An 18359-nucleotide genomic window follows, 5' to 3' on the forward strand; every position below is an offset into this window, starting at 1 on the left:
CCCCAGCCTCCGCCCCCTCCTCTCACCGCCTCCTTGTCCTTCTCCCCCTTCTCGCTTCTTTACGTGTATCGCCTTCGACGCTGCCGGTCAGCGACTCTTACTGGCCGTTTCCATTGCGCATCATCTTCGCCGTTAAGCGAACACATACGCCCACGCAGCCTCCGTGCGGCACGCATCGACAGAAAGAATGCCTGTTGAGCGGGAGGTGATAACGCTGGCCTTTGGCAACTACAGCTCTCTCGTGGCGGCACAGTGGGCCAACGGCACGTCGCACTACGATGCCCATCACAGTACCCTCTACTCCGAGTGCCGCAGCGCGGACGTGTTAGGCGGAGGCAGCAGCGGCAATGGGCGTGTGCGGGTACCACGTCTTCTGTTGCTGGACGCCCCTTACGCGAGCGCCTTCGACGACATCGATGTCTGGGCGCGCAAATACAAGGATGATGCCAAAATCGGCGAAGAGGGCGACGCCGCGTACAATCCCTCCGAAGCCTCGCCGTCGCCTGTGCACCGAGGCGACGCCACTGAGGAAAAGGACCATCTCTTCGCGAGCGTGGTCAAAGCCGTGCAGCGTCACGTCTTTGAGCAGCATGGCCTCGACGACGATGACAGCCACGGTGGCAACGATGATGCTGGGGGTGCAGATGACGCGCAGAACGATGACGGAGAAGACGCGGATGCGCACTTGCTCGACGAAGACGAAGAAGACGACGTGAGCAAGAATGCTGGCCGACGCGGCAGTGCTACCATACCCCACTCTCGAGCGCAACGTCAAGCGCGCTTAAAGCGGAAGCTCTTCGATGAGCACAACACTACGATCCCGTGGTGGCAGTACATTACCACCGGCCTCGGGCCGAACAGTGTCACCTCCGTCAAGCCACTTCAGCACGTGGACGCAGCCGGAGATCTGCCGGCGCTGCACAGCTTTGGCTACGGCCTGGCTTACCTCCGCGACGGTGGCAGATCAAGCGAGGTGGTAGACCTCAACGACGCTCTGCGCCGCAACCTGGAGGCAGCTGATCAGCTGCAAGGCATTCAGTGCTTCACCGACGGCGACGGTCTCTTCGGTGGAGCGGCCGCGAACGTGCTCGAGCAGCTGTGGGAGGACGCAGGCCCCAAGACGCCGGTCGTGCAGGCATGTTCGTTTGCCCGTCTGCCGGCGCTTGTGGCCGACCCAGCCTACCGCGCCGAGGTCGCGTTCCGCGAGCGCCGCATGGACGAAGTTGCGCTGAACCAGCTGCTCGCCACGCTGCACCTCTCACGTCACACGTCCGCCGTATACATCCCGGTACCTCTGTCGGACTGGGACGTCTTATTCAAGGGCGCCGCAACCGCCGCATCGCCCACAGAGGCGCCGCCGTGGCTGCAAGACGAGCGGGCGACGGCGCAGCTGCTGGCGGCTGTCATAGACACGGCTTTGTACGGACTCCGCGACGGTAGCCGTGCGAGTGGGGTCTCGTCGCAGGGCCCCCAGTGGTACATGGATGAGTGGTGCCGGGTGGTGCGACCAGCGCCGTCACTGCGGGTGGCAGCTGCAATGGGCGCTCTGCCGCAGTCCGTGTCGGCCTCGTCGGAGCTGTGGGAGTTCTTGCAGGCAAACCCGCTCCTGCCCGACGCGCCACAGCTCGACGAGCGCATGGTTCGTGCAAACGATAGCGCCGAGGACGACGCCAGCTCCGGGCAGGCGCGGCAGCAGGCCAAGTTCTTTCCGCTGACGCACACCATGTCGACCTACTCGACTGCCCACACGGCCGGTCAAGTGCTTGGTCACGTGGCTAGCCTGCGCGGTGCCGGATGCCTACCTGCGACAGTGTACCCGGCGCGTGAGGCGATGCTGCGCTACGCCCTTCCTCTTCGCACCTCCACCTACCTGCCGCTCGTGACAGAGGTAAGCTACCCCATCTCCGACACCTTCCCGACGGAGCTCCTGTTTGCCGATCCCGCTGCGATGGCGAAGGTGCCGGGTGGTGCGTCGGGGAGCGGCGGCAGTGAGGGCATCACGTCGCTGCGCCGTGTCCTGCAGAGCGTGGATGTTGGGGCCCATGTGCTGAGCACGTATGCCACGGCGCCAATGTTGCACGACATCAGCACCAAGGCGCAGGCGGCACTGCGCAACAAGATGGACCGCTACTGCGACGCTTACGTGATGGAAAAAGACGACTGGCGTGAGGCGCTGGACGAGGGGCTGGCGCTCTTCGACGACTACAACCACGCTCCCCTGTCGGACGCCCAAGACGGCGGCGGCAGCGACGGGGATGACTACTAGGCTTGAGGAGCGCAGACGCGTAGACGAGGTGAAGGGTGGCACCGTTGTGGGTTCCACCCTGTGTCCGCATGCCTTGGTGTGTGTGTGTGTGTGTGTGTGCACGCCTTGTTATTCGTGCGTCCTTGATGAAATAGGCGAGGAAGGCGCTCCTTTAACTACGTAAGCAAAGGCTGGGAGAAGGACGGAGGGGAAGTCGAGGCGTGAAAGGGGGGCGGGCAGAAAAGGGAGGCTTGGTCGCCTTGCGTCGCCTGTGTTCGTGTGGTAAACCAGGAAGCGCAGAAGAACGTCGACTGCGCGCTCCGTGCTCACGTGAAGCTCCGGTGAGTCTCAGATCTCGATGCGCCTGCTTTTCACCGTCGAGGAGACAGACAGAGGGTAGGGGAGATGCGCCGCCGAGCTCAACAACCGGCGAATGCTGTCCCCGTTGTGTGGCAGCGATGACCGACTCTGCATGTATGCGTACCCGGGTGGAAAGATCGCTCATGGATGGCACCTTCCGCAACCCCGCTCCCCCTACTTTCCGCCGTCTCACTGGTGCCCCTCCCTTCTCGATCGACTGTACTTGCAGAGACCCCCTCGCTACACGGGGCACCCACACATAAATGGCTTCAGGAGTCGGTCAGCAAGTCGCATGGAGCGTGGTAGCGCCCATTCCCTCCCTGACGCGCAGCGGCGGCGACGGCGACGTCGCAGCAGCTTCCCGACGCGCGCGGCGTGCGCTGGAGCCGTTTCTGATGCCGCCAAGTGTCGTGCTAGACCCCTCGTCTACAACCACATCAGCGGACGAGAATGCCGGCCTCACCTCGACGGATGTGTACCTCGTCGACTCCCCGTACAAGCGCCGTCGGCCTACTATCGCGTTTGTTCCGTACGACAAGCCGGCTGCAGGCGATCACCGCCATCACAGCGGCGAGGAAACCGGGGGCGGCACCACAGTAATGCACGCCGATGTCCTGGTTCAACCACACAGGCTTCCACTCGGCGCCGCGGACGGCGTGCTTGGTGGGAGCGGCGGAAGCGACCCGGCGGCCTCCTTGCTGGGTGATGCGCAGTCGCAGCGTCGCGTCGTCGCCCGTGCCTCCGCGGGTCCCTACAGCAGACTGAGCTACATCATGGACGAGAGCTGTACACCCTTCACGGCACTGCTCGCTACCCTTCGCGCGGCCGGCTTCACCCGTGTCTCGGGCCGCGCGGCGCTCCTCCACAAAACTCATTCGCTTCTCTGGGTGAAGCACCTACTGCCGAGCATGGTGGATCAGCTACAGCAGCCTCAGTCAGGCGCGTATCAAAAGGTGAACCACTTCCCCGGCACCCACGCACTCGGGCGAAAGGACAAACTTTGCATGCTGCTGAGACGTGCTGGACGGCGTTGGCAAGCGAGTGGCGAGGTGTCAAGGGCGCTTAGCGGGGCGTGCACAACGAACACAGCAGCGGCGCGCGCGGCGGCGTGGGCGTCCCTGACCCCTGAGAGCTGGCTTCTTCCGCAAGAAGCGGAGGCGTGCGTGCGTGCGATCCGGCAGCCGTGCCCTTCCGCGGCAGCCGCGCCACTCTTTATCGTGAAGCCGACGAACCAGGCAGGTGGCCAGGGCATCTTCCTAATATGTGGCGGCAGTGAGGCAGGGGTGGCGTCGCTGAAGGCTGCTGTCGGCGGGCTTGGCGGCGGCCACGGCAGCACCTCCCGCGAGGAGGCCATCACTGTTTCCGCCGCCGTGCTCTCAAAGTCATCGCCGGGCGCCGCTCCTTGCCGGAAAACACTCACTGAATCCTTCTGCGGTGGTAGCGCGGTCCGTGCCGCCGTTATAGACACCCCTGCCCCGGAGACGGGGAGGAGCCAGTACATTGTGCAGCGATACATAGCAAACCCCTTTTTGCTGGAAGGCCGCAAGTTTGACCTGCGGCTGTACGTCGTCGCGACCTCCTACGATCCTGTGCGGTTGTACCTCTACCGGGAAGGGCTCGTGCGCATCGCATCCTCGCCGTACACCCGCACCGTTGAGACCACTTCGGCGGCGGTGACGGCGCTTGCCGATGTGTCCGACTTGAAAGCGCACTTGACGAACTTCACCGTGAACAAAGGATGGTTGCCAGGGCCGGCGGCGGAGGGTGACGCAGGCGCGGCCGCGTCTGGCGCTGCCACCAGCGGACAGGACACGAAATGGTCGCTGAGCAGCCTGGAAGCTTATGTTGCCTCGATGGGCTATGACTGGTCCGGTACCCTACAGCGCATTCACGAGCTGCTGCGGCTTGTCTTTCTCTCCGTCACACCCGAAGTCCGAGCAGCGTTGCGTGCGTCGTCGGTGTGCCGGCGAAATAGCGCTGACAACAACGCAGCGCGGTCGCTGCCGTCGTCGCCTGCAGTGTCGTCGCACCCTACCGTCAATGGTACATCGCCTTTCTTCGAGATCTTTGGCGTAGACGTGCTCCTCGTCAATGACGGCAGCGAGGACAGCTCCCCCCATGACTCATCAGCCGCGTCGGCAAGCGCCAGCACGTTGCGGCCCGTGCTTCTCGAGGTAAACATTATGCCTTCTCTCAGCACGCACTACTCGCTCTTCGATCAGCGCATCAAGGCGAACTTTATCGCCGACGCGCTGACGTTGGTGGGCCTGATGCCACCGCCGTCGAAGGTGGCTTCCTCCGCCGCTGGCGTCCGGGAAACGGCAGGGGGTAAACGCAGCGGTTACAACGACGCCTTCCTCGACAGATTGAGCGACAGCGAAGTCGTGAATGTGTGTCTCGCCACGGAAGAGGAGCGCCGGCGTGCCGACAACTTCACCCGCCTCCTGCCAACACGCGACTCTGCCAGCAAGTACAGGGCCTTGATGGAGGTGTCAGGGGGGGACGGGACGTCGACACCGACGCCGTCCCGCCTCGATGCAGTACTGAGCACTTGGCTGGCGTCTTCGTCGTGATGACAGCGCTGAAGCGGCGTCTCGGATGTGTCTTGGTAAGAAACGACGGACCTGCGAAGGTGTGCGCATTCACCATGGTGTTTGCCCCAGCCCCCTGCGACGAACTCCCTCCCTTCTCGCTCGCTCATCCGTCCAAGAAGAGTCGCACGTAAGCGTCAGCGCGATGCATAGCCGACCTGATCGCACACAACGCCATAGATGCCGCTTCTTCTTTCTCTTGAGGCGGAGACGGGCATTCTCTGCAGCGCGGATCACGTGCGCAGAGTTACCGACGACCTTGCCCCCTTCTCTCCCGCGTCAATCTCTTAGCGTCTCGCTACCCCTCCGTCTCTCTCTCTCTCTCTCTCTCTCAGGTCACTCGGCTACACTCTGTCGGGGGGACGCTCACACCCCATCACCCCTAAGCGGCATGGATCGCCGCTTGATCAAAACGGCTCAACGCTTCGCACCGCCCCTCACCCACCCACCCGTCTTCTCGAGTACCCCTGTTGTTGTTTTGTTTCTGTGACGTGTGCCCTCCCCCCGCACACGCACACTGGAAAGCAGCCCCTGAGTTTCCCTGACCCGCAGCAGACATGGGCCAAAGTGCACCAACGCTGAGCCCACGCACGCAGCGGCCCGCTCGCCTGACACCGCAGCAACGGCGGCAACAGCTCAAGCAGCAGGAGATGCGGAAGTCGCTGCAGGCTGTAGAGCAGGTGCGACGCCGCCAGCCGACGCTGAAGGAGCAGTGGCAGGCGCAGCGGGAGGCAAACGCCGCCGCCCGCGAGGCGAAAGCGATGGAGCGCAAGCGAAAGAAGGAAGCCCTTCATGCTGCGCTGATGGCTCAGCAGAAGCAGGCTGAAGACGAGCAGGAAAATGTCGATGACGTGGATGACGATGCCGACTCAGCCGGTGGCGGCAGCAACGGCGATGATGGATGTCTCCAGAACGCTGAGGAAGAGGCAATGCTGGCTCAGGCGCGCATCAACGCACAGCTTGCAGCCTTTCAAACCTTCATGCAGAGCAATCCTGATCTCGAGGAGGACCTTGTCAGTGTTGACGCCAACCGGGCCAGCATGCTTGACCGTGAAGCCACGCCCGCAGCGGCACTCAAAATCGCGCAGCACGGTGTTTGCACTGGCGGCAGCAGCGGCCTTGGCGACAGAGACGATGATGAGGCGATTGCGAACGTCTCTGTGCACAGCTCCGATTACGCGGATGAGGAGCTGATGCAGGGCCTCGATGACCTCGACGAGGAGCTCGAACAGGAGTTCCTGAATCGCATCGATGCCCTGCAGCAACAGGTTGCCGAGCACAAGCAGCAGTCCCTCGCGTACCTGCGCGAGCACAACGATAAGGCGGCGGCTCTGCAAGAGCTTCAAAAAGCGAGGCAGATCGAGGCTCACATCAAGCAGCTGCTGGACGAGCACGCGACCCCGCTCCGGGTGCAAATAGAGGAGCAACAGACGAAGATCGTCGAGCTGGAAAATCTTGTCGCGACGCGCAAGCAGCAGTCTGTGGCCACTTTACGCGGCGGAGACAAGCCCACGGCGCTCACGCTGTTGAAGGAGGCGAGGGGATTTGAGAGTCAGCTGGAGGAAGCGAACGCAACGTTGGCAACACTCAAGAAAGAAAAAGAGAAGCAACTCCGTAGCAAGGGCGAGGACTGAAAACGACCGCAACTGACGTCCACCCTCCCCTTTATGCGCACGCACTCGCACCTGGCGTATAATGGCCTGTGTTTGTCAGCCCGGTTATTGGTGCATGTGCGGGACGCGTGCGGATGTTCACGTGCGTGTTGCCCCTTTCGTACCGGTTATGTGTCTTTCTGGCTCCCTTGCATTTACTCTTGGGTCTTGTTGGACGGTGTTGCCTCATGTGTGGCTTTGCGCTTGCTCGCCGCTCTCCCTCTCCCTCTCCCTTTCGCGTTTTCTCCGCGTGCGTGTCGCTCGCTGCCCTTGTCTCCGCTCCTTCTCCTCACGTCGACGATGCGCTTGCATATTCAACGGCGTATGTTCGCCTGTATATTTGTGCACCTGCATGTATGTAAGTGGGGCGTGTTTTACTGATCATGCTGTAGGACACCTACACACACTCTCTCATGTTCCCGCGACCAGTGTGTGTTCTCTTCTGCAGCCTCGCTGCTCGCCGGTTGGGTGGCTGATTCCCCCACTCCCATTTTTTTTTACGTCGGTATCGTTCTCTACTTGTGCTCCATTTTCCCGCGGCACCGTAACAAGGCAAAAGACTTGCTGCAGAGATGTACAGCGATACGTGGCCCTGTCAACGCGCGCCCCGTCACGCCAGCGGGGACCCCCTTTCTCACAGAGGTATACCAGACTGTCTCAGCAACTGGAAGATGCGTCCTACGTTTTCGAGGCACGTAGGCTGAACACGTTCTCTGGCAATTCCTGTGCATCTGTTTCGCAGCCACCTCAGAATCGGTGCACACTCACTTCATTATCACGAACACGCACCCACACAACGCTCACCTCAACTAACTCTCCTTTCCCTGCCTCCACTTCTGACACACCTGGTGATGTCCCGCGCAAACACACACACTCGCGCCCCTCCTAGCCACACTCGACTGCTCACTGTCAGGTGAGCGTCTTCTGACACCCAAGCACACCGCTCCCGCCCTCTCCCCCACCGCCTTCGCACGCCGCCGCAGGATTACCACACCAACGAGTTTCTGATGTAATGAGTCCGAGCCCTTCCGCGGCGACGAGTCGATAACGCTGTCAACTGTGCAATGAGGCGCTGTGTGGTGGGCGCTGTGGGCGTGTGCGTCTGTGCTGTGTGGGCCGAAGTGGTGTGCGTGCAGGTACGCCTCGACGCATGTGTGCGCGTGTGATGATACACCAAAGCAGGGAATCTCTTGTCGAGCGGCCGGCGCGCGTCGCCGGCGTGGTGACATGACACACTTTGAGTAACCGAATCCATTCATTGAATTGCCTGACGCGTGCCTGCGTGCCTGCGTGCCTGCGTGCCTGTCGGACGCATGCGTGTGCTCCCACCCACCCACCCGCCCCCCAAATGACGAATGTGGCATCTCTCCACGGACACCGCATTCGCACTGCGGCGCGTGACATCACTGTTGCCTTCGAACCTAATACCAGGGCCGATGTGGGCGTGGGTGTGGGTGTGGGTGTGCAGCTGAAGAGTGCCCGGACGTGCGCGACTGCGTGATGAGCTACAGGTCTACGACGAACAACTCGTCTGATCACCCTTGTTGATGACCCCACACACCTTTTGCTTCCTCACTGACTGGCAGTCGCTGCCGCCGTGTGCTTGCGCGCGTGGACGACGGAGCGCGGGGCAAGGAGGTGTGGAGCACGTGCGCACATGGAGATGTTGTGTGTGCTGCCGTCCTCGCACTTCCTCAGCCCCCTTCTCGCCTCCCTGCTGCTGCTGCTGCTGCGCCGCTCTGGCGCTGCGCCGCTCTGGCGCAGCGCGCTGTGCGGATGCGACCTCCGGTCGTTTCCGCAGTTGTCGGCTCTCGCTCTCTCTATCGGCGGCACATGATTCGACACCTGGATGAACTTGTCCTCCGCAGAGTGCCGCTGCTGCTCTCTGAAGAGACGCGGTGTGCACGAGGCTGCATGAAAACATCCTGATGACCGTGCCTGCGTGTGCGCGCCTTACGCAAATGCGTAGCGGCGCCGCCACTGCCGCTCTCTGCGTGCCTGTATTGGTGCGCCGCCTCCACCGCCTTCGCACGCCGCCGCAGGATTACCACACCAACGAGTTTCTGATGTAATGAGTCCGAGCCCTTCCGCGGCGACGAGTCGATAACGCTGTCAACTGTGCAATGAGGCGCTGTGTGGTGGGCGCTGTGGGCGTGTGCGTCTGTGCTGTGTGGGCCGAAGTGGTGTGCGTGCAGGTACGCCTCGACGCATGTGTGCGCGTGTGATGATACACCAAAGCAGGGAATCTCTTGTCGAGCGGCCGGCGCGCGTCGCCGGCGTGGTGACATGACACACTTTGAGTAACCGAATCCATTCATTGAATTGCCTGACGCGTGCCTGCGTGCCTGCGTGCCTGTCGGACGCATGCGTGTGCTCCCACCCACCCACCCGCCCCCCAAATGACGAATGTGGCATCTCTCCACGGACACCGCATTCGCACTGCGGCGCGTGACATCACTGTTGCCTTCGAACCTAATACCAGGGCCGATGTGGGCGTGGGTGTGGGTGTGGGTGTGCAGCTGAAGAGTGCCCGGACGTGCGCGACTGCGTGATGAGCTACAGGTCTACGACGAACAACTCGTCTGATCACCCTTGTTGATGACCCCACACACCTTTTGCTTCCTCACTGACTGGCAGTCGCTGCCGCCGTGTGCTTGCGCGCGTGGACGACGGAGCGCGGGGCAAGGAGGTGTGGAGCACGTGCGCACATGGAGATGTTGTGTGTGCTGCCGTCCTCGCACTTCCTCACCCCCTTCTCGCCTCCCTGCTGCTGCTGCTGCTGCGCCGCTCTGGCGCTGGCCGCTCTGGCGCAGCGCGCTGTGCGGATGCGACCTCCGGTCGTTTCCGCAGTTGTCGGCTCTCGCTCTCTCTATCGGCGGCACATGATTCGACACCTGGATGAACTTGTCCTCCGCAGAGTGCCGCTGCTGCTCTCTGAAGAGACGCGGTGTGCACGAGGCTGCATGAAAACATCCTGATGACCGTGCCTGCGTGTGCGCGCCTTACGCAAATGCGTAGCGGCGCCGCCACTGCCGCTCTCTGCGTGCCTGTATTGGTGCGCCGCCTCCACCGCCTTCGCACGCCGCCGCAGGATTACCACACCAACGAGTTTCTGATGTAATGAGTCCGAGCCCTTCCGCGGCGACGAGTCGATAACGCTGTCAACTGTGCAATGAGGCGCTGTGTGGTGGGCGCTGTGGGCGTGTGCGTCTGTGCTGTGTGGGCCGAAGTGGTGTGCGTGCAGGTACGCCTCGACGCATGTGTGCGCGTGTGATGATACACCAAAGCAGGGAATCTCTTGTCGAGCGGCCGGCGCGCGTCGCCGGCGTGGTGACATGACACACTTTGAGTAACCGAATCCATTCATTGAATTGCCTGACGCGTGCCTGCGTGCCTGCGTGCCTGTCGGACGCATGCGTGTGCTCCCACCCACCCACCCGCCCCCCAAATGACGAATGTGGCATCTCTCCACGGACACCGCATTCGCACTGCGGCGCGTGACATCACTGTTGCCTTCGAACCTAATACCAGGGCCGATGTGGGCGTGGGTGTGGGTGTGGGTGTGCAGCTGAAGAGTGCCCGGACGTGCGCGACTGCGTGATGAGCTACAGGTCTACGACGAACAACTCGTCTGATCACCCTTGTTGATGACCCCACACACCTTTTGCTTCCTCACTGACTGGCAGTCGCTGCCGCCGTGTGCTTGCGCGCGTGGACGACGGAGCGCGGGGCAAGGAGGTGTGGAGCACGTGCGCACATGGAGATGTTGTGTGTGCTGCCGTCCTCGCACTTCCTCAGCCCCCTTCTCGCCTCCCTGCTGCTGCTGCTGCTGCGCCGCTCTGGCGCTGCGCCGCTCTGGCGCAGCGCGCTGTGCGGATGCGACCTCCGGTCGTTTCCGCAGTTGTCGGCTCTCGCTCTCTCTATCGGCGGCACATGATTCGACACCTGGATGAACTTGTCCTCCGCAGAGTGCCGCTGCTGCTCTCTGAAGAGACGCGGTGTGCACGAGGCTGCATGAAAACATCCTGATGACCGTGCCTGCGTGTGCGCGCCTTACGCAAATGCGTAGCGGCGCCGCCACTGCCGCTCTCTGCGTGCCTGTATTGGTGCGCCGCCTCCACCGCCTTCGCACGCCGCCGCAGGATTACCACACCAACGAGTTTCTGATGTAATGAGTCCGAGCCCTTCCGCGGCGACGAGTCGATAACGCTGTCAACTGTGCAATGAGGCGCTGTGTGGTGGGCGCTGTGGGCGTGTGCGTCTGTGCTGTGTGGGCCGAAGTGGTGTGCGTGCAGGTACGCCTCGACGCATGTGTGCGCGTGTGATGATACACCAAAGCAGGGAATCTCTTGTCGAGCGGCCGGCGCGCGTCGCCGGCGTGGTGACATGACACACTTTGAGTAACCGAATCCATTCATTGAATTGCCTGACGCGTGCCTGCGTGCCTGCGTGCCTGCGTGCCTGTCGGACGCATGCGTGTGCTCCCACCCACCCACCCGCCCCCCAAATGACGAATGTGGCATCTCTCCACGGACACCGCATTCGCACTGCGGCGCGTGACATCACTGTTGCCTTCGAACCTAATACCAGGGCCGATGTGGGCGTGGGTGTGGGTGTGGGTGTGCAGCTGAAGAGTGCCCGGACGTGCGCGACTGCGTGATGAGCTACAGGTCTACGACGAACAACTCGTCTGATCACCCTTGTTGATGACCCCACACACCTTTTGCTTCCTCACTGACTGGCAGTCGCTGCCGCCGTGTGCTTGCGCGCGTGGACGACGGAGCGCGGGGCAAGGAGGTGTGGAGCACGTGCGCACATAGAGATGTTGTGTGTGCTGCCGTCTTCGCACTTCCTCAGCCCCCTTCTCGCCTCCCTGCTGCTGCTGCTGCTGCGCCGCTCTGGCGCAGCGCGCTGTGCGGATGCGACCTCCGGTCGTTTCCGCAGTTGTCGGCTCTCGCTCTCTCTATCGGCGGCACATGATTCGACACCTGGATGAACTTGTCCTCCGCAGAGTGCCGCTGCTGCTCTCTGAAGAGACGCGGTGTGCACGAGGCTGCATGAAAACATCCTGATGACCGTGCCTGCGTGTGCGCGCCTTACGCAAATGCGTAGCGGCGCCGCCACTGCCGCTCTCTGCGTGCCTGTATTGGTGCGCCGCCTCCACCGCCTTCGCACGCCGCCGCAGGATTACCACACCAACGAGTTTCTGATGTAATGAGTCCGAGCCCTTCCGCGGCGACGAGTCGATAACGCTGTCAACTGTGCAATGAGGCGCTGTGTGGTGGGCGCTGTGGGCGTGTGCGTCTGTGCTGTGTGGGCCGAAGTGGTGTGCGTGCAGGTACGCCTCGACGCATGTGTGCGCGTGTGATGATACACCAAAGCAGGGAATCTCTTGTCGAGCGGCCGGCGCGCGTCGCCGGCGTGGTGACATGACACACTTTGAGTAACCGAATCCATTCATTGAATTGCCTGACGCGTGCCTGCGTGCCTGCGTGCCTGTCGGACGCATGCGTGTGCTCCCACCCACCCACCCGCCCCCCAAATGACGAATGTGGCATCTCTCCACGGACACCGCATTCGCACTGCGGCGCGTGACATCACTGTTGCCTTCGAACCTAATACCAGGGCCGATGTGGGCGTGGGTGTGGGTGTGGGTGTGCAGCTGAAGAGTGCCCGGACGTGCGCGACTGCGTGATGAGCTACAGGTCTACGACGAACAACTCGTCTGATCACCCTTGTTGATGACCCCACACACCTTTTGCTTCCTCACTGACTGGCAGTCGCTGCCGCCGTGTGCTTGCGCGCGTGGACGACGGAGCGCGGGGCAAGGAGGTGTGGAGCACGTGCGCACATGGAGATGTTGTGTGTGCTGCCGTCCTCGCACTTCCTCACCCCCTTCTCGCCTCCCTGCTGCTGCTGCTGCTGCGCCGCTCTGGCGCAGCGCGCTGTGCGGATGCGACCTCCGGTCGTTTCCGCAGTTGTCGGCTCTCGCTCTCTCTATCGGCGGCACATGATTCGACACCTGGATGAACTTGTCCTCCGCAGAGTGCCGCTGCTGCTCTCTGAAGAGACGCGGTGTGCACGAGGCTGCATGAAAACATCCTGATGACCGTGCCTGCGTGTGCGCGCCTTACGCAAATGCGTAGCGGCGCCGCCACTGCCGCTCTCTGCGTGCCTGTATTGGTGCGCCGCCTCCACCGCCTTCGCACGCCGCCGCAGGATTACCACACCAACGAGTTTCTGATGTAATGAGTCCGAGCCCTTCCGCGGCGACGAGTCGATAACGCTGTCAACTGTGCAATGAGGCGCTGTGTGGTGGGCGCTGTGGGCGTGTGCGTCTGTGCTGTGTGGGCCGAAGTGGTGTGCGTGCAGGTACGCCTCGACGCATGTGTGCGCGTGTGATGATACACCAAAGCAGGGAATCTCTTGTCGAGCGGCCGGCGCGCGTCGCCGGCGTGGTGACATGACACACTTTGAGTAACCGAATCCATTCATTGAATTGCCTGACGCGTGCCTGCGTGCCTGCGTGCCTGCGTGCCTGTCGGACGCATGCGTGTGCTCCCACCCACCCACCCGCCCCCCAAATGACGAATGTGGCATCTCTCCACGGACACCGCATTCGCACTGCGGCGCGTGACATCACTGTTGCCTTCGAACCTAATACCAGGGCCGATGTGGGCGTGGGTGTGGGTGTGGGTGTGCAGCTGAAGAGTGCCCGGACGTGCGCGACTGCGTGATGAGCTACAGGTCTACGACGAACAACTCGTCTGATCACCCTTGTTGATGACCCCACACACCTTTTGCTTCCTCACTGACTGGCAGTCGCTGCCGCCGTGTGCTTGCGCGCGTGGACGACGGAGCGCGGGGCAAGGAGGTGTGGAGCACGTGCGTACATAGAGATGTTGTGTGTGCTGCCGTCTTCGCACTTCCTCAGCCCCCTTCTCGCCTCCCTGCTGCTGCTGCTGCTGCGCCGCTCTGGCGCAGCGCGCTGTGCGGATGCGACCTCCGGTCGTTTCCGCAGTTGTCGGCTCTCGCTCTCTCTATCGGCGGCACATGATTCGACACCTGGATGAACTTGTCCTCCGCAGAGTGCCGCTGCTGCTCTCTGAAGAGACGCGGTGTGCACGAGGCTGCATGAAAACATCCTGATGACCGTGCCTGCGTGTGCGCGCCTTACGCAAATGCGTAGCGGCGCCGCCACTGCCGCTCTCTGCGTGCCTGTATTGGTGCGCCGCCTCCACCGCCTTCGCACGCCGCCGCAGGATTACCACACCAACGAGTTTCTGATGTAATGAGTCCGAGCCCTTCCGCGGCGACGAGTCGATAACGCTGTCAACTGTGCAATGAGGCGCTGTGTGGTGGGCGCTGTGGGCGTGTGCGTCTGTGCTGTGTGGGCCGAAGTGGTGTGCGTGCAGGTACGCCTCGACGCATGTGTGCGCGTGTGATGATACACCAAAGCAGGGAATCTCTTGTCGAGCGGCCGGCGCGCGTCGCCGGCGTGGTGACATGACACACTTTGAGTAACCGAATCCATTCATTGAATTGCCTGACGCGTGCCTGCGTGCCTGTCGGACGCATGCGTGTGCTCCCACCCACCCACCCGCCCCCCAAATGACGAATGTGGCATCTCTCCACGGACACCGCATTCGCACTGCGGCGCGTGACATCACTGTTGCCTTCGAACCTAATACCAGGGCCGATGTGGGCGTGGGTGTGGGTGTGGGTGTGCAGCTGAAGAGTGCCCGGACGTGCGCGACTGCGTGATGAGCTACAGGTCTACGACGAACAACTCGTCTGATCACCCTTGTTGATGACCCCACACACCTTTTGCTTCCTCACTGACTGGCAGTCGCTGCCGCCGTGTGCTTGCGCGCGTGGACGACGGAGCGCGGGGCAAGGAGGTGTGGAGCACGTGCGCACATAGAGATGTTGTGTGTGCTGCCGTCTTCGCACTTCCTCAGCCCCCTTCTCGCCTCCCTGCTGCTGCTGCTGCTGCGCCGCTCTGGCGCTGCGCGCTGTGCGGATGCGACCTCCGGTCGTTTCCGCAGTTGTCGGCTCTCGCTCTCTCTATCGGCGGCACATGATTCGACACCTGGATGAACTTGTCCTCCGCAGAGTGCCGCTGCTGCTCTCTGAAGAGACGCGGTGTGCACGAGGCTGCATGAAAACATCCTGATGACCGTGCCTGCGTGTGCGCGCCTTACGCAAATGCGTAGCGGCGCCGCCACTGCCGCTCTCTGCGTGCCTGTATTGGTGCGCCGCCTCCACCGCCTTCGCACGCCGCCGCAGGATTACCACACCAACGAGTTTCTGATGTAATGAGTCCGAGCCCTTCCGCGGCGACGAGTCGATAACGCTGTCAACTGTGCAATGAGGCGCTGTGTGGTGGGCGCTGTGGGCGTGTGCGTCTGTGCTGTGTGGGCCGAAGTGGTGTGCGTGCAGGTACGCCTCGACGCATGTGTGCGCGTGTGATGATACACCAAAGCAGGGAATCTCTTGTCGAGCGGCCGGCGCGCGTCGCCGGCGTGGTGACATGACACACTTTGAGTAACCGAATCCATTCATTGAATTGCCTGACGCGTGCCTGCGTGCCTGCGTGCCTGTCGGACGCATGCGTGTGCTCCCACCCACCCACCCGCCCCCCAAATGACGAATGTGGCATCTCTCCACGGACACCGCATTCGCACTGCGGCGCGTGACATCACTGTTGCCTTCGAACCTAATACCAGGGCCGATGTGGGCGTGGGTGTGGGTGTGGGTGTGCAGCTGAAGAGTGCCCGGACGTGCGCGACTGCGTGATGAGCTACAGGTCTACGACGAACAACTCGTCTGATCACCCTTGTTGATGACCCCACACACCTTTTGCTTCCTCACTGACTGGCAGTCGCTGCCGCCGTGTGCTTGCGCGCGTGGACGACGGAGCGCGGGGCAAGGAGGTGTGGAGCACGTGCGCACATGGAGATGTTGTGTGTGCTGCCGTCCTCGCACTTCCTCACCCCCTTCTCGCCTCCCTGCTGCTGCTGCTGCTGCGCCGCTCTGGCGCTGGCCGCTCTGGCGCAGCGCGCTGTGCGGATGCGACCTCCGGTCGTTTCCGCAGTTGTCGGCTCTCGCTCTCTCTATCGGCGGCACATGATTCGACACCTGGATGAACTTGTCCTCCGCAGAGTGCCGCTGCTGCTCTCTGAAGAGACGCGGTGTGCACGAGGCTGCATGAAAACATCCTGATGACCGTGCCTGCGTGTGCGCGCCTTACGCAAATGCGTAGCGGCGCCGCCACTGCCGCTCTCTGCGTGCCTGTATTGGTGCGCCGCCTCCACCGCCTTCGCACGCCGCCGCAGGATTACCACACCAACGAGTTTCTGATGTAATGAGTCCGAGCCCTTCCGCGGCGACGAGTCGATAACGCTGTCAACTGTGCAATGAGGCGCTGTGTGGTGGGCGCTGTGGGCGTGTGCGTCTGTGCTGTGTGGGCCGAAGTGGTGTGCGTGCAGGTACGCCTCGACGCATGTGTGCGCGTGTGATGATACACCAAAGCAGGGAATCTCTTGTCGAGCGGCCGGCGCGCGTCGCCGGCGTGGTGACATGACACACTTTGAGTAACCGAATCCATTCATTGAATTGCCTGACGCGTGCCTGCGTGCCTGCGTGCCTGTCGGACGCATGCGTGTGCTCCCACCCACCCACCCGCCCCCCAAATGACGAATGTGGCATCTCTCCACGGACACCGCATTCGCACTGCGGCGCGTGACATCACTGTTGCCTTCGAACCTAATACCAGGGCCGATGTGGGCGTGGGTGTGGGTGTGGGTGTGCAGCTGAAGAGTGCCCGGACGTGCGCGACTGCGTGATGAGCTACAGGTCTACGACGAACAACTCGTCTGATCACCCTTGTTGATGACCCCACACACCTTTTGCTTCCTCACTGACTGGCAGTCGCTGCCGCCGTGTGCTTGCGCGCGTGGACGACGGAGCGCGGGGCAAGGAGGTGTGGAGCACGTGCGCACATGGAGATGTTGTGTGTGCTGCCGTCCTCGCACTTCCTCAGCCCCCTTCTCGCCTCCCTGCTGCTGCTGCTGCTGCGCCGCTCTGGCGCTGCGCCGCTCTGGCGCAGCGCGCTGTGCGGATGCGACCTCCGGTCGTTTCCGCAGTTGTCGGCTCTCGCTCTCTCTATCGGCGGCACATGATTCGACACCTGGATGAACTTGTCCTCCGCAGAGTGCCGCTGCTGCTCTCTGAAGAGACGCGGTGTGCACGAGGCTGCATGAAAACATCCTGATGACCGTGCCTGCGTGTGCGCGCCTTACGCAAATGCGTAGCGGCGCCGCCACTGCCGCTCTCTGCGTGCCTGTATTGGTGCGCCGCCTCCACCGCCTTCGCACGCCGCCGCAGGATTACCACACCAACGAGTTTCTGATGTAATGAGTCCGAGCCCTTCCGCGGCGACGAGTCGATAACGCTGTCAACTGTGCAATGAGGCGCTGTGTGGTGGGCGCTGTGGGCGTGTGCGTCTGTGCTGTGTGGGCCGAAGTGGTGTGCGTGCAGGTACGCCTCGACGCATGTGTGCGCGTGTGATGATACACCAAAGCAGGGAATCTCTTGTCGAGCGGCCGGCGCGCGTCGCCGGCGTGGTGACATGACACACTTTGAGTAACCGAATCCATTCATTGAATTGCCTGACGCGTGCCTGCGTGCCTGCGTGCCTGCGTGCCTGTCGGACGCATGCGTGTGCTCCCACCCACCCACCCGCCCCCCAAATGACGAATGTGGCATCTCTCCACGGACACCGCATTCGCACTGCGGCGCGTGACATCACTGTTGCCTTCGAACCTAATACCAGGGCCGATGTGGGCGTGGGTGTGGGTGTGGGTGTGCAGCTGAAGAGTGCCCGGACGTGCGCGACTGCGTGATGAGCTACAGGTCTACGACGAACAACTCGTCTGATCACCCTTGTTGATGACCCCACACACCTTTTGCTTCCTCACTGACTGGCAGTCGCTGCCGCCGTGTGCTTGCGCGCGTGGACGACGGAGCGCGGGGCAAGGAGGTGTGGAGCACGTGCGCACATAGAGATGTTGTGTGTGCTGCCGTCTTCGCACTTCCTCAGCCCCCTTCTCGCCTCCCTGCTGCTGCTGCTGCTGCGCCGCTCTGGCGCAGCGCGCTGTGCGGATGCGACCTCCGGTCGTTTCCGCAGTTGTCGGCTCTCGCTCTCTCTATCGGCGGCACATGATTCGACACCTGGATGAACTTGTCCTCCGCAGAGTGCCGCTGCTGCTCTCTGAAGAGACGCGGTGTGCACGAGGCTGCATGAAAACATCCTGATGACCGTGCCTGCGTGTGCGCGCCTTACGCAAATGCGTAGCGGCGCCGCCACTGCCGCTCTCTGCGTGCCTGTATTGGTGCGCCGCCTCCACCGCCTTCGCACGCCGCCGCAGGATTACCACACCAACGAGTTTCTGATGTAATGAGTCCGAGCCCTTCCGCGGCGACGAGTCGATAACGCTGTCAACTGTG

The 18359-nt window shown here is 62.4% G+C and overlaps 3 protein-coding genes and 51 non-coding genes across 94 annotated transcripts; all 54 read left to right on the top strand.

Annotated features, from left to right (window-relative positions):
* Positions 1-187: 187 nt before the first annotated feature.
* LMJF_20_0780 (conserved hypothetical protein) lies at positions 188-2266 on the top strand (the record flags this gene model as incomplete). Its single annotated transcript, XM_001682778.1, has 1 exon — positions 188-2266. One exon carries the CDS (start codon positions 188-190, stop codon positions 2264-2266), a length of 2079 nt encoding a protein of 692 aa, XP_001682830.1.
* Positions 2267-3000: 734 nt separating this feature from the next.
* Positions 3001-5178, top strand: LMJF_20_0790 (putative tubulin-tyrosine ligase; the record flags this gene model as incomplete). The annotated part of the gene is made up of 1 exon (XM_001682779.1): positions 3001-5178. The coding sequence occupies one exon, from the start codon at positions 3001-3003 to the stop codon at positions 5176-5178; it is 2178 nt and encodes a 725-aa protein (XP_001682831.1).
* A 575-nt stretch (positions 5179-5753) lies between these two features.
* LMJF_20_0800 (hypothetical protein) lies at positions 5754-6830 on the top strand (the record flags this gene model as incomplete). Its single annotated transcript, XM_001682780.1, has 1 exon — positions 5754-6830. The coding sequence occupies one exon, from the start codon at positions 5754-5756 to the stop codon at positions 6828-6830; it is 1077 nt and encodes a 358-aa protein (XP_001682832.1).
* A 997-nt stretch (positions 6831-7827) lies between these two features.
* Positions 7828-7905, top strand: LM20Cs1C4.1. The gene has a single exon (XR_002460387.1). It is a non-coding gene; the product is annotated as a C/D snoRNA (small nucleolar RNA).
* A 101-nt stretch (positions 7906-8006) lies between these two features.
* LM20Cs1C1.1 lies at positions 8007-8122 on the top strand. Of its 2 annotated transcripts, none has more exons than XR_002460236.1 (1): positions 8007-8122. It is a non-coding gene; the product is annotated as a C/D snoRNA (small nucleolar RNA). The 2 variants fall into 2 exon arrangements; XR_002460237.1 differs by having other exon boundaries at positions 8009-8122.
* A 69-nt stretch (positions 8123-8191) lies between these two features.
* LM20Cs1C2.1 lies at positions 8192-8323 on the top strand. 2 transcript variants are annotated; one of them, XR_002460238.1, is made up of 1 exon: positions 8192-8323. It is a non-coding gene (small nucleolar RNA). The 2 variants fall into 2 exon arrangements; XR_002460239.1 differs by having other exon boundaries at positions 8193-8323.
* An 18-nt stretch (positions 8324-8341) lies between these two features.
* Positions 8342-8430, top strand: LM20Cs1C3.1. 2 transcript variants are annotated; one of them, XR_002460240.1, is made up of 1 exon: positions 8342-8430. It is a non-coding gene; the product is annotated as a C/D snoRNA (small nucleolar RNA). The 2 variants fall into 2 exon arrangements; XR_002460241.1 differs by having other exon boundaries at positions 8344-8430.
* A 260-nt stretch (positions 8431-8690) lies between these two features.
* Positions 8691-8781, top strand: LM20Cs1C5.1. 2 transcript variants are annotated; one of them, XR_002460242.1, is made up of 1 exon: positions 8691-8780. It is a non-coding gene; the product is annotated as a C/D snoRNA (small nucleolar RNA). The 2 variants fall into 2 exon arrangements; XR_002460243.1 differs by having other exon boundaries at positions 8693-8781.
* Positions 8782-8886: 105 nt separating this feature from the next.
* LM20Cs1C4.2 lies at positions 8887-8964 on the top strand. The gene has a single exon (XR_002460388.1). It is a non-coding gene; the product is annotated as a C/D snoRNA (small nucleolar RNA).
* A 101-nt stretch (positions 8965-9065) lies between these two features.
* Positions 9066-9181, top strand: LM20Cs1C1.2. Of its 2 annotated transcripts, none has more exons than XR_002460244.1 (1): positions 9066-9181. It is a non-coding gene; the product is annotated as a C/D snoRNA (small nucleolar RNA). The 2 variants fall into 2 exon arrangements; XR_002460245.1 differs by having other exon boundaries at positions 9068-9181.
* Positions 9182-9242: 61 nt separating this feature from the next.
* Positions 9243-9374, top strand: LM20Cs1C2.2. 2 transcript variants are annotated; one of them, XR_002460246.1, is made up of 1 exon: positions 9243-9374. It is a non-coding gene (small nucleolar RNA). The 2 variants fall into 2 exon arrangements; XR_002460247.1 differs by having other exon boundaries at positions 9244-9374.
* Positions 9375-9392: 18 nt separating this feature from the next.
* Positions 9393-9481, top strand: LM20Cs1C3.2. 2 transcript variants are annotated; one of them, XR_002460248.1, is made up of 1 exon: positions 9393-9481. It is a non-coding gene; the product is annotated as a C/D snoRNA (small nucleolar RNA). The 2 variants fall into 2 exon arrangements; XR_002460249.1 differs by having other exon boundaries at positions 9395-9481.
* Positions 9482-9739: 258 nt separating this feature from the next.
* LM20Cs1C5.2 lies at positions 9740-9830 on the top strand. Of its 2 annotated transcripts, none has more exons than XR_002460250.1 (1): positions 9740-9829. It is a non-coding gene; the product is annotated as a C/D snoRNA (small nucleolar RNA). The 2 variants fall into 2 exon arrangements; XR_002460251.1 differs by having other exon boundaries at positions 9742-9830.
* A 105-nt stretch (positions 9831-9935) lies between these two features.
* On the top strand, positions 9936-10013 carry LM20Cs1C4.3. Its single transcript, XR_002460389.1, has one exon. It is a non-coding gene; the product is annotated as a C/D snoRNA (small nucleolar RNA).
* A 101-nt stretch (positions 10014-10114) lies between these two features.
* Positions 10115-10230, top strand: LM20Cs1C1.3. 2 transcript variants are annotated; one of them, XR_002460252.1, is made up of 1 exon: positions 10115-10230. It is a non-coding gene; the product is annotated as a C/D snoRNA (small nucleolar RNA). The 2 variants fall into 2 exon arrangements; XR_002460253.1 differs by having other exon boundaries at positions 10117-10230.
* Positions 10231-10291: 61 nt separating this feature from the next.
* On the top strand, positions 10292-10423 carry LM20Cs1C2.3. Of its 2 annotated transcripts, none has more exons than XR_002460254.1 (1): positions 10292-10423. It is a non-coding gene (small nucleolar RNA). The 2 variants fall into 2 exon arrangements; XR_002460255.1 differs by having other exon boundaries at positions 10293-10423.
* Positions 10424-10441: 18 nt separating this feature from the next.
* On the top strand, positions 10442-10530 carry LM20Cs1C3.3. 2 transcript variants are annotated; one of them, XR_002460256.1, is made up of 1 exon: positions 10442-10530. It is a non-coding gene; the product is annotated as a C/D snoRNA (small nucleolar RNA). The 2 variants fall into 2 exon arrangements; XR_002460257.1 differs by having other exon boundaries at positions 10444-10530.
* Positions 10531-10790: 260 nt separating this feature from the next.
* On the top strand, positions 10791-10881 carry LM20Cs1C5.3. 2 transcript variants are annotated; one of them, XR_002460258.1, is made up of 1 exon: positions 10791-10880. It is a non-coding gene; the product is annotated as a C/D snoRNA (small nucleolar RNA). The 2 variants fall into 2 exon arrangements; XR_002460259.1 differs by having other exon boundaries at positions 10793-10881.
* A 105-nt stretch (positions 10882-10986) lies between these two features.
* LM20Cs1C4.4 lies at positions 10987-11064 on the top strand. Its single transcript, XR_002460390.1, has one exon. It is a non-coding gene; the product is annotated as a C/D snoRNA (small nucleolar RNA).
* A 101-nt stretch (positions 11065-11165) lies between these two features.
* LM20Cs1C1.4 lies at positions 11166-11281 on the top strand. 2 transcript variants are annotated; one of them, XR_002460260.1, is made up of 1 exon: positions 11166-11281. It is a non-coding gene; the product is annotated as a C/D snoRNA (small nucleolar RNA). The 2 variants fall into 2 exon arrangements; XR_002460261.1 differs by having other exon boundaries at positions 11168-11281.
* A 69-nt stretch (positions 11282-11350) lies between these two features.
* Positions 11351-11482, top strand: LM20Cs1C2.4. Of its 2 annotated transcripts, none has more exons than XR_002460262.1 (1): positions 11351-11482. It is a non-coding gene (small nucleolar RNA). The 2 variants fall into 2 exon arrangements; XR_002460263.1 differs by having other exon boundaries at positions 11352-11482.
* An 18-nt stretch (positions 11483-11500) lies between these two features.
* Positions 11501-11589, top strand: LM20Cs1C3.4. Of its 2 annotated transcripts, none has more exons than XR_002460264.1 (1): positions 11501-11589. It is a non-coding gene; the product is annotated as a C/D snoRNA (small nucleolar RNA). The 2 variants fall into 2 exon arrangements; XR_002460265.1 differs by having other exon boundaries at positions 11503-11589.
* A 244-nt stretch (positions 11590-11833) lies between these two features.
* On the top strand, positions 11834-11924 carry LM20Cs1C5.4. Of its 2 annotated transcripts, none has more exons than XR_002460266.1 (1): positions 11834-11923. It is a non-coding gene; the product is annotated as a C/D snoRNA (small nucleolar RNA). The 2 variants fall into 2 exon arrangements; XR_002460267.1 differs by having other exon boundaries at positions 11836-11924.
* A 105-nt stretch (positions 11925-12029) lies between these two features.
* Positions 12030-12107, top strand: LM20Cs1C4.5. Its single transcript, XR_002460391.1, has one exon. It is a non-coding gene; the product is annotated as a C/D snoRNA (small nucleolar RNA).
* Positions 12108-12208: 101 nt separating this feature from the next.
* LM20Cs1C1.5 lies at positions 12209-12324 on the top strand. 2 transcript variants are annotated; one of them, XR_002460268.1, is made up of 1 exon: positions 12209-12324. It is a non-coding gene; the product is annotated as a C/D snoRNA (small nucleolar RNA). The 2 variants fall into 2 exon arrangements; XR_002460269.1 differs by having other exon boundaries at positions 12211-12324.
* Positions 12325-12385: 61 nt separating this feature from the next.
* On the top strand, positions 12386-12517 carry LM20Cs1C2.5. Of its 2 annotated transcripts, none has more exons than XR_002460270.1 (1): positions 12386-12517. It is a non-coding gene (small nucleolar RNA). The 2 variants fall into 2 exon arrangements; XR_002460271.1 differs by having other exon boundaries at positions 12387-12517.
* Positions 12518-12535: 18 nt separating this feature from the next.
* LM20Cs1C3.5 lies at positions 12536-12624 on the top strand. Of its 2 annotated transcripts, none has more exons than XR_002460272.1 (1): positions 12536-12624. It is a non-coding gene; the product is annotated as a C/D snoRNA (small nucleolar RNA). The 2 variants fall into 2 exon arrangements; XR_002460273.1 differs by having other exon boundaries at positions 12538-12624.
* Positions 12625-12867: 243 nt separating this feature from the next.
* LM20Cs1C5.5 lies at positions 12868-12958 on the top strand. 2 transcript variants are annotated; one of them, XR_002460274.1, is made up of 1 exon: positions 12868-12957. It is a non-coding gene; the product is annotated as a C/D snoRNA (small nucleolar RNA). The 2 variants fall into 2 exon arrangements; XR_002460275.1 differs by having other exon boundaries at positions 12870-12958.
* Positions 12959-13063: 105 nt separating this feature from the next.
* On the top strand, positions 13064-13141 carry LM20Cs1C4.6. Its single transcript, XR_002460392.1, has one exon. It is a non-coding gene; the product is annotated as a C/D snoRNA (small nucleolar RNA).
* Positions 13142-13242: 101 nt separating this feature from the next.
* Positions 13243-13358, top strand: LM20Cs1C1.6. Of its 2 annotated transcripts, none has more exons than XR_002460276.1 (1): positions 13243-13358. It is a non-coding gene; the product is annotated as a C/D snoRNA (small nucleolar RNA). The 2 variants fall into 2 exon arrangements; XR_002460277.1 differs by having other exon boundaries at positions 13245-13358.
* Positions 13359-13427: 69 nt separating this feature from the next.
* LM20Cs1C2.6 lies at positions 13428-13559 on the top strand. Of its 2 annotated transcripts, none has more exons than XR_002460278.1 (1): positions 13428-13559. It is a non-coding gene (small nucleolar RNA). The 2 variants fall into 2 exon arrangements; XR_002460279.1 differs by having other exon boundaries at positions 13429-13559.
* An 18-nt stretch (positions 13560-13577) lies between these two features.
* Positions 13578-13666, top strand: LM20Cs1C3.6. Of its 2 annotated transcripts, none has more exons than XR_002460280.1 (1): positions 13578-13666. It is a non-coding gene; the product is annotated as a C/D snoRNA (small nucleolar RNA). The 2 variants fall into 2 exon arrangements; XR_002460281.1 differs by having other exon boundaries at positions 13580-13666.
* A 244-nt stretch (positions 13667-13910) lies between these two features.
* Positions 13911-14001, top strand: LM20Cs1C5.6. Of its 2 annotated transcripts, none has more exons than XR_002460282.1 (1): positions 13911-14000. It is a non-coding gene; the product is annotated as a C/D snoRNA (small nucleolar RNA). The 2 variants fall into 2 exon arrangements; XR_002460283.1 differs by having other exon boundaries at positions 13913-14001.
* A 105-nt stretch (positions 14002-14106) lies between these two features.
* On the top strand, positions 14107-14184 carry LM20Cs1C4.7. Its single transcript, XR_002460393.1, has one exon. It is a non-coding gene; the product is annotated as a C/D snoRNA (small nucleolar RNA).
* A 101-nt stretch (positions 14185-14285) lies between these two features.
* LM20Cs1C1.7 lies at positions 14286-14401 on the top strand. Of its 2 annotated transcripts, none has more exons than XR_002460284.1 (1): positions 14286-14401. It is a non-coding gene; the product is annotated as a C/D snoRNA (small nucleolar RNA). The 2 variants fall into 2 exon arrangements; XR_002460285.1 differs by having other exon boundaries at positions 14288-14401.
* Positions 14402-14454: 53 nt separating this feature from the next.
* LM20Cs1C2.7 lies at positions 14455-14586 on the top strand. 2 transcript variants are annotated; one of them, XR_002460286.1, is made up of 1 exon: positions 14455-14586. It is a non-coding gene (small nucleolar RNA). The 2 variants fall into 2 exon arrangements; XR_002460287.1 differs by having other exon boundaries at positions 14456-14586.
* Positions 14587-14604: 18 nt separating this feature from the next.
* LM20Cs1C3.7 lies at positions 14605-14693 on the top strand. 2 transcript variants are annotated; one of them, XR_002460288.1, is made up of 1 exon: positions 14605-14693. It is a non-coding gene; the product is annotated as a C/D snoRNA (small nucleolar RNA). The 2 variants fall into 2 exon arrangements; XR_002460289.1 differs by having other exon boundaries at positions 14607-14693.
* A 244-nt stretch (positions 14694-14937) lies between these two features.
* Positions 14938-15028, top strand: LM20Cs1C5.7. Of its 2 annotated transcripts, none has more exons than XR_002460290.1 (1): positions 14938-15027. It is a non-coding gene; the product is annotated as a C/D snoRNA (small nucleolar RNA). The 2 variants fall into 2 exon arrangements; XR_002460291.1 differs by having other exon boundaries at positions 14940-15028.
* A 105-nt stretch (positions 15029-15133) lies between these two features.
* On the top strand, positions 15134-15211 carry LM20Cs1C4.8. The gene has a single exon (XR_002460394.1). It is a non-coding gene; the product is annotated as a C/D snoRNA (small nucleolar RNA).
* Positions 15212-15312: 101 nt separating this feature from the next.
* On the top strand, positions 15313-15428 carry LM20Cs1C1.8. 2 transcript variants are annotated; one of them, XR_002460292.1, is made up of 1 exon: positions 15313-15428. It is a non-coding gene; the product is annotated as a C/D snoRNA (small nucleolar RNA). The 2 variants fall into 2 exon arrangements; XR_002460293.1 differs by having other exon boundaries at positions 15315-15428.
* A 61-nt stretch (positions 15429-15489) lies between these two features.
* On the top strand, positions 15490-15621 carry LM20Cs1C2.8. 2 transcript variants are annotated; one of them, XR_002460294.1, is made up of 1 exon: positions 15490-15621. It is a non-coding gene (small nucleolar RNA). The 2 variants fall into 2 exon arrangements; XR_002460295.1 differs by having other exon boundaries at positions 15491-15621.
* Positions 15622-15639: 18 nt separating this feature from the next.
* On the top strand, positions 15640-15728 carry LM20Cs1C3.8. Of its 2 annotated transcripts, none has more exons than XR_002460296.1 (1): positions 15640-15728. It is a non-coding gene; the product is annotated as a C/D snoRNA (small nucleolar RNA). The 2 variants fall into 2 exon arrangements; XR_002460297.1 differs by having other exon boundaries at positions 15642-15728.
* A 258-nt stretch (positions 15729-15986) lies between these two features.
* LM20Cs1C5.8 lies at positions 15987-16077 on the top strand. 2 transcript variants are annotated; one of them, XR_002460298.1, is made up of 1 exon: positions 15987-16076. It is a non-coding gene; the product is annotated as a C/D snoRNA (small nucleolar RNA). The 2 variants fall into 2 exon arrangements; XR_002460299.1 differs by having other exon boundaries at positions 15989-16077.
* Positions 16078-16182: 105 nt separating this feature from the next.
* LM20Cs1C4.9 lies at positions 16183-16260 on the top strand. Its single transcript, XR_002460395.1, has one exon. It is a non-coding gene; the product is annotated as a C/D snoRNA (small nucleolar RNA).
* A 101-nt stretch (positions 16261-16361) lies between these two features.
* LM20Cs1C1.9 lies at positions 16362-16477 on the top strand. 2 transcript variants are annotated; one of them, XR_002460300.1, is made up of 1 exon: positions 16362-16477. It is a non-coding gene; the product is annotated as a C/D snoRNA (small nucleolar RNA). The 2 variants fall into 2 exon arrangements; XR_002460301.1 differs by having other exon boundaries at positions 16364-16477.
* Positions 16478-16538: 61 nt separating this feature from the next.
* LM20Cs1C2.9 lies at positions 16539-16670 on the top strand. 2 transcript variants are annotated; one of them, XR_002460302.1, is made up of 1 exon: positions 16539-16670. It is a non-coding gene (small nucleolar RNA). The 2 variants fall into 2 exon arrangements; XR_002460303.1 differs by having other exon boundaries at positions 16540-16670.
* Positions 16671-16688: 18 nt separating this feature from the next.
* On the top strand, positions 16689-16777 carry LM20Cs1C3.9. 2 transcript variants are annotated; one of them, XR_002460304.1, is made up of 1 exon: positions 16689-16777. It is a non-coding gene; the product is annotated as a C/D snoRNA (small nucleolar RNA). The 2 variants fall into 2 exon arrangements; XR_002460305.1 differs by having other exon boundaries at positions 16691-16777.
* A 260-nt stretch (positions 16778-17037) lies between these two features.
* On the top strand, positions 17038-17128 carry LM20Cs1C5.9. 2 transcript variants are annotated; one of them, XR_002460306.1, is made up of 1 exon: positions 17038-17127. It is a non-coding gene; the product is annotated as a C/D snoRNA (small nucleolar RNA). The 2 variants fall into 2 exon arrangements; XR_002460307.1 differs by having other exon boundaries at positions 17040-17128.
* Positions 17129-17233: 105 nt separating this feature from the next.
* Positions 17234-17311, top strand: LM20Cs1C4.10. Its single transcript, XR_002460396.1, has one exon. It is a non-coding gene; the product is annotated as a C/D snoRNA (small nucleolar RNA).
* Positions 17312-17412: 101 nt separating this feature from the next.
* On the top strand, positions 17413-17528 carry LM20Cs1C1.10. Of its 2 annotated transcripts, none has more exons than XR_002460308.1 (1): positions 17413-17528. It is a non-coding gene; the product is annotated as a C/D snoRNA (small nucleolar RNA). The 2 variants fall into 2 exon arrangements; XR_002460309.1 differs by having other exon boundaries at positions 17415-17528.
* Positions 17529-17597: 69 nt separating this feature from the next.
* Positions 17598-17729, top strand: LM20Cs1C2.10. 2 transcript variants are annotated; one of them, XR_002460310.1, is made up of 1 exon: positions 17598-17729. It is a non-coding gene (small nucleolar RNA). The 2 variants fall into 2 exon arrangements; XR_002460311.1 differs by having other exon boundaries at positions 17599-17729.
* Positions 17730-17747: 18 nt separating this feature from the next.
* LM20Cs1C3.10 lies at positions 17748-17836 on the top strand. 2 transcript variants are annotated; one of them, XR_002460312.1, is made up of 1 exon: positions 17748-17836. It is a non-coding gene; the product is annotated as a C/D snoRNA (small nucleolar RNA). The 2 variants fall into 2 exon arrangements; XR_002460313.1 differs by having other exon boundaries at positions 17750-17836.
* A 244-nt stretch (positions 17837-18080) lies between these two features.
* On the top strand, positions 18081-18171 carry LM20Cs1C5.10. Of its 2 annotated transcripts, none has more exons than XR_002460314.1 (1): positions 18081-18170. It is a non-coding gene; the product is annotated as a C/D snoRNA (small nucleolar RNA). The 2 variants fall into 2 exon arrangements; XR_002460315.1 differs by having other exon boundaries at positions 18083-18171.
* Positions 18172-18276: 105 nt separating this feature from the next.
* Positions 18277-18354, top strand: LM20Cs1C4.11. The gene has a single exon (XR_002460397.1). It is a non-coding gene; the product is annotated as a C/D snoRNA (small nucleolar RNA).
* The last annotated feature ends 5 nt before the right edge of the window (positions 18355-18359 follow it).

The sequence above is a fragment of the Leishmania major genome, chromosome 20 (assembly GCF_000002725.2).
Source record: "Leishmania major strain Friedlin complete genome, chromosome 20".
NCBI classification, from domain to species: Eukaryota; Euglenozoa; class Kinetoplastea; order Trypanosomatida; family Trypanosomatidae; genus Leishmania; species Leishmania major.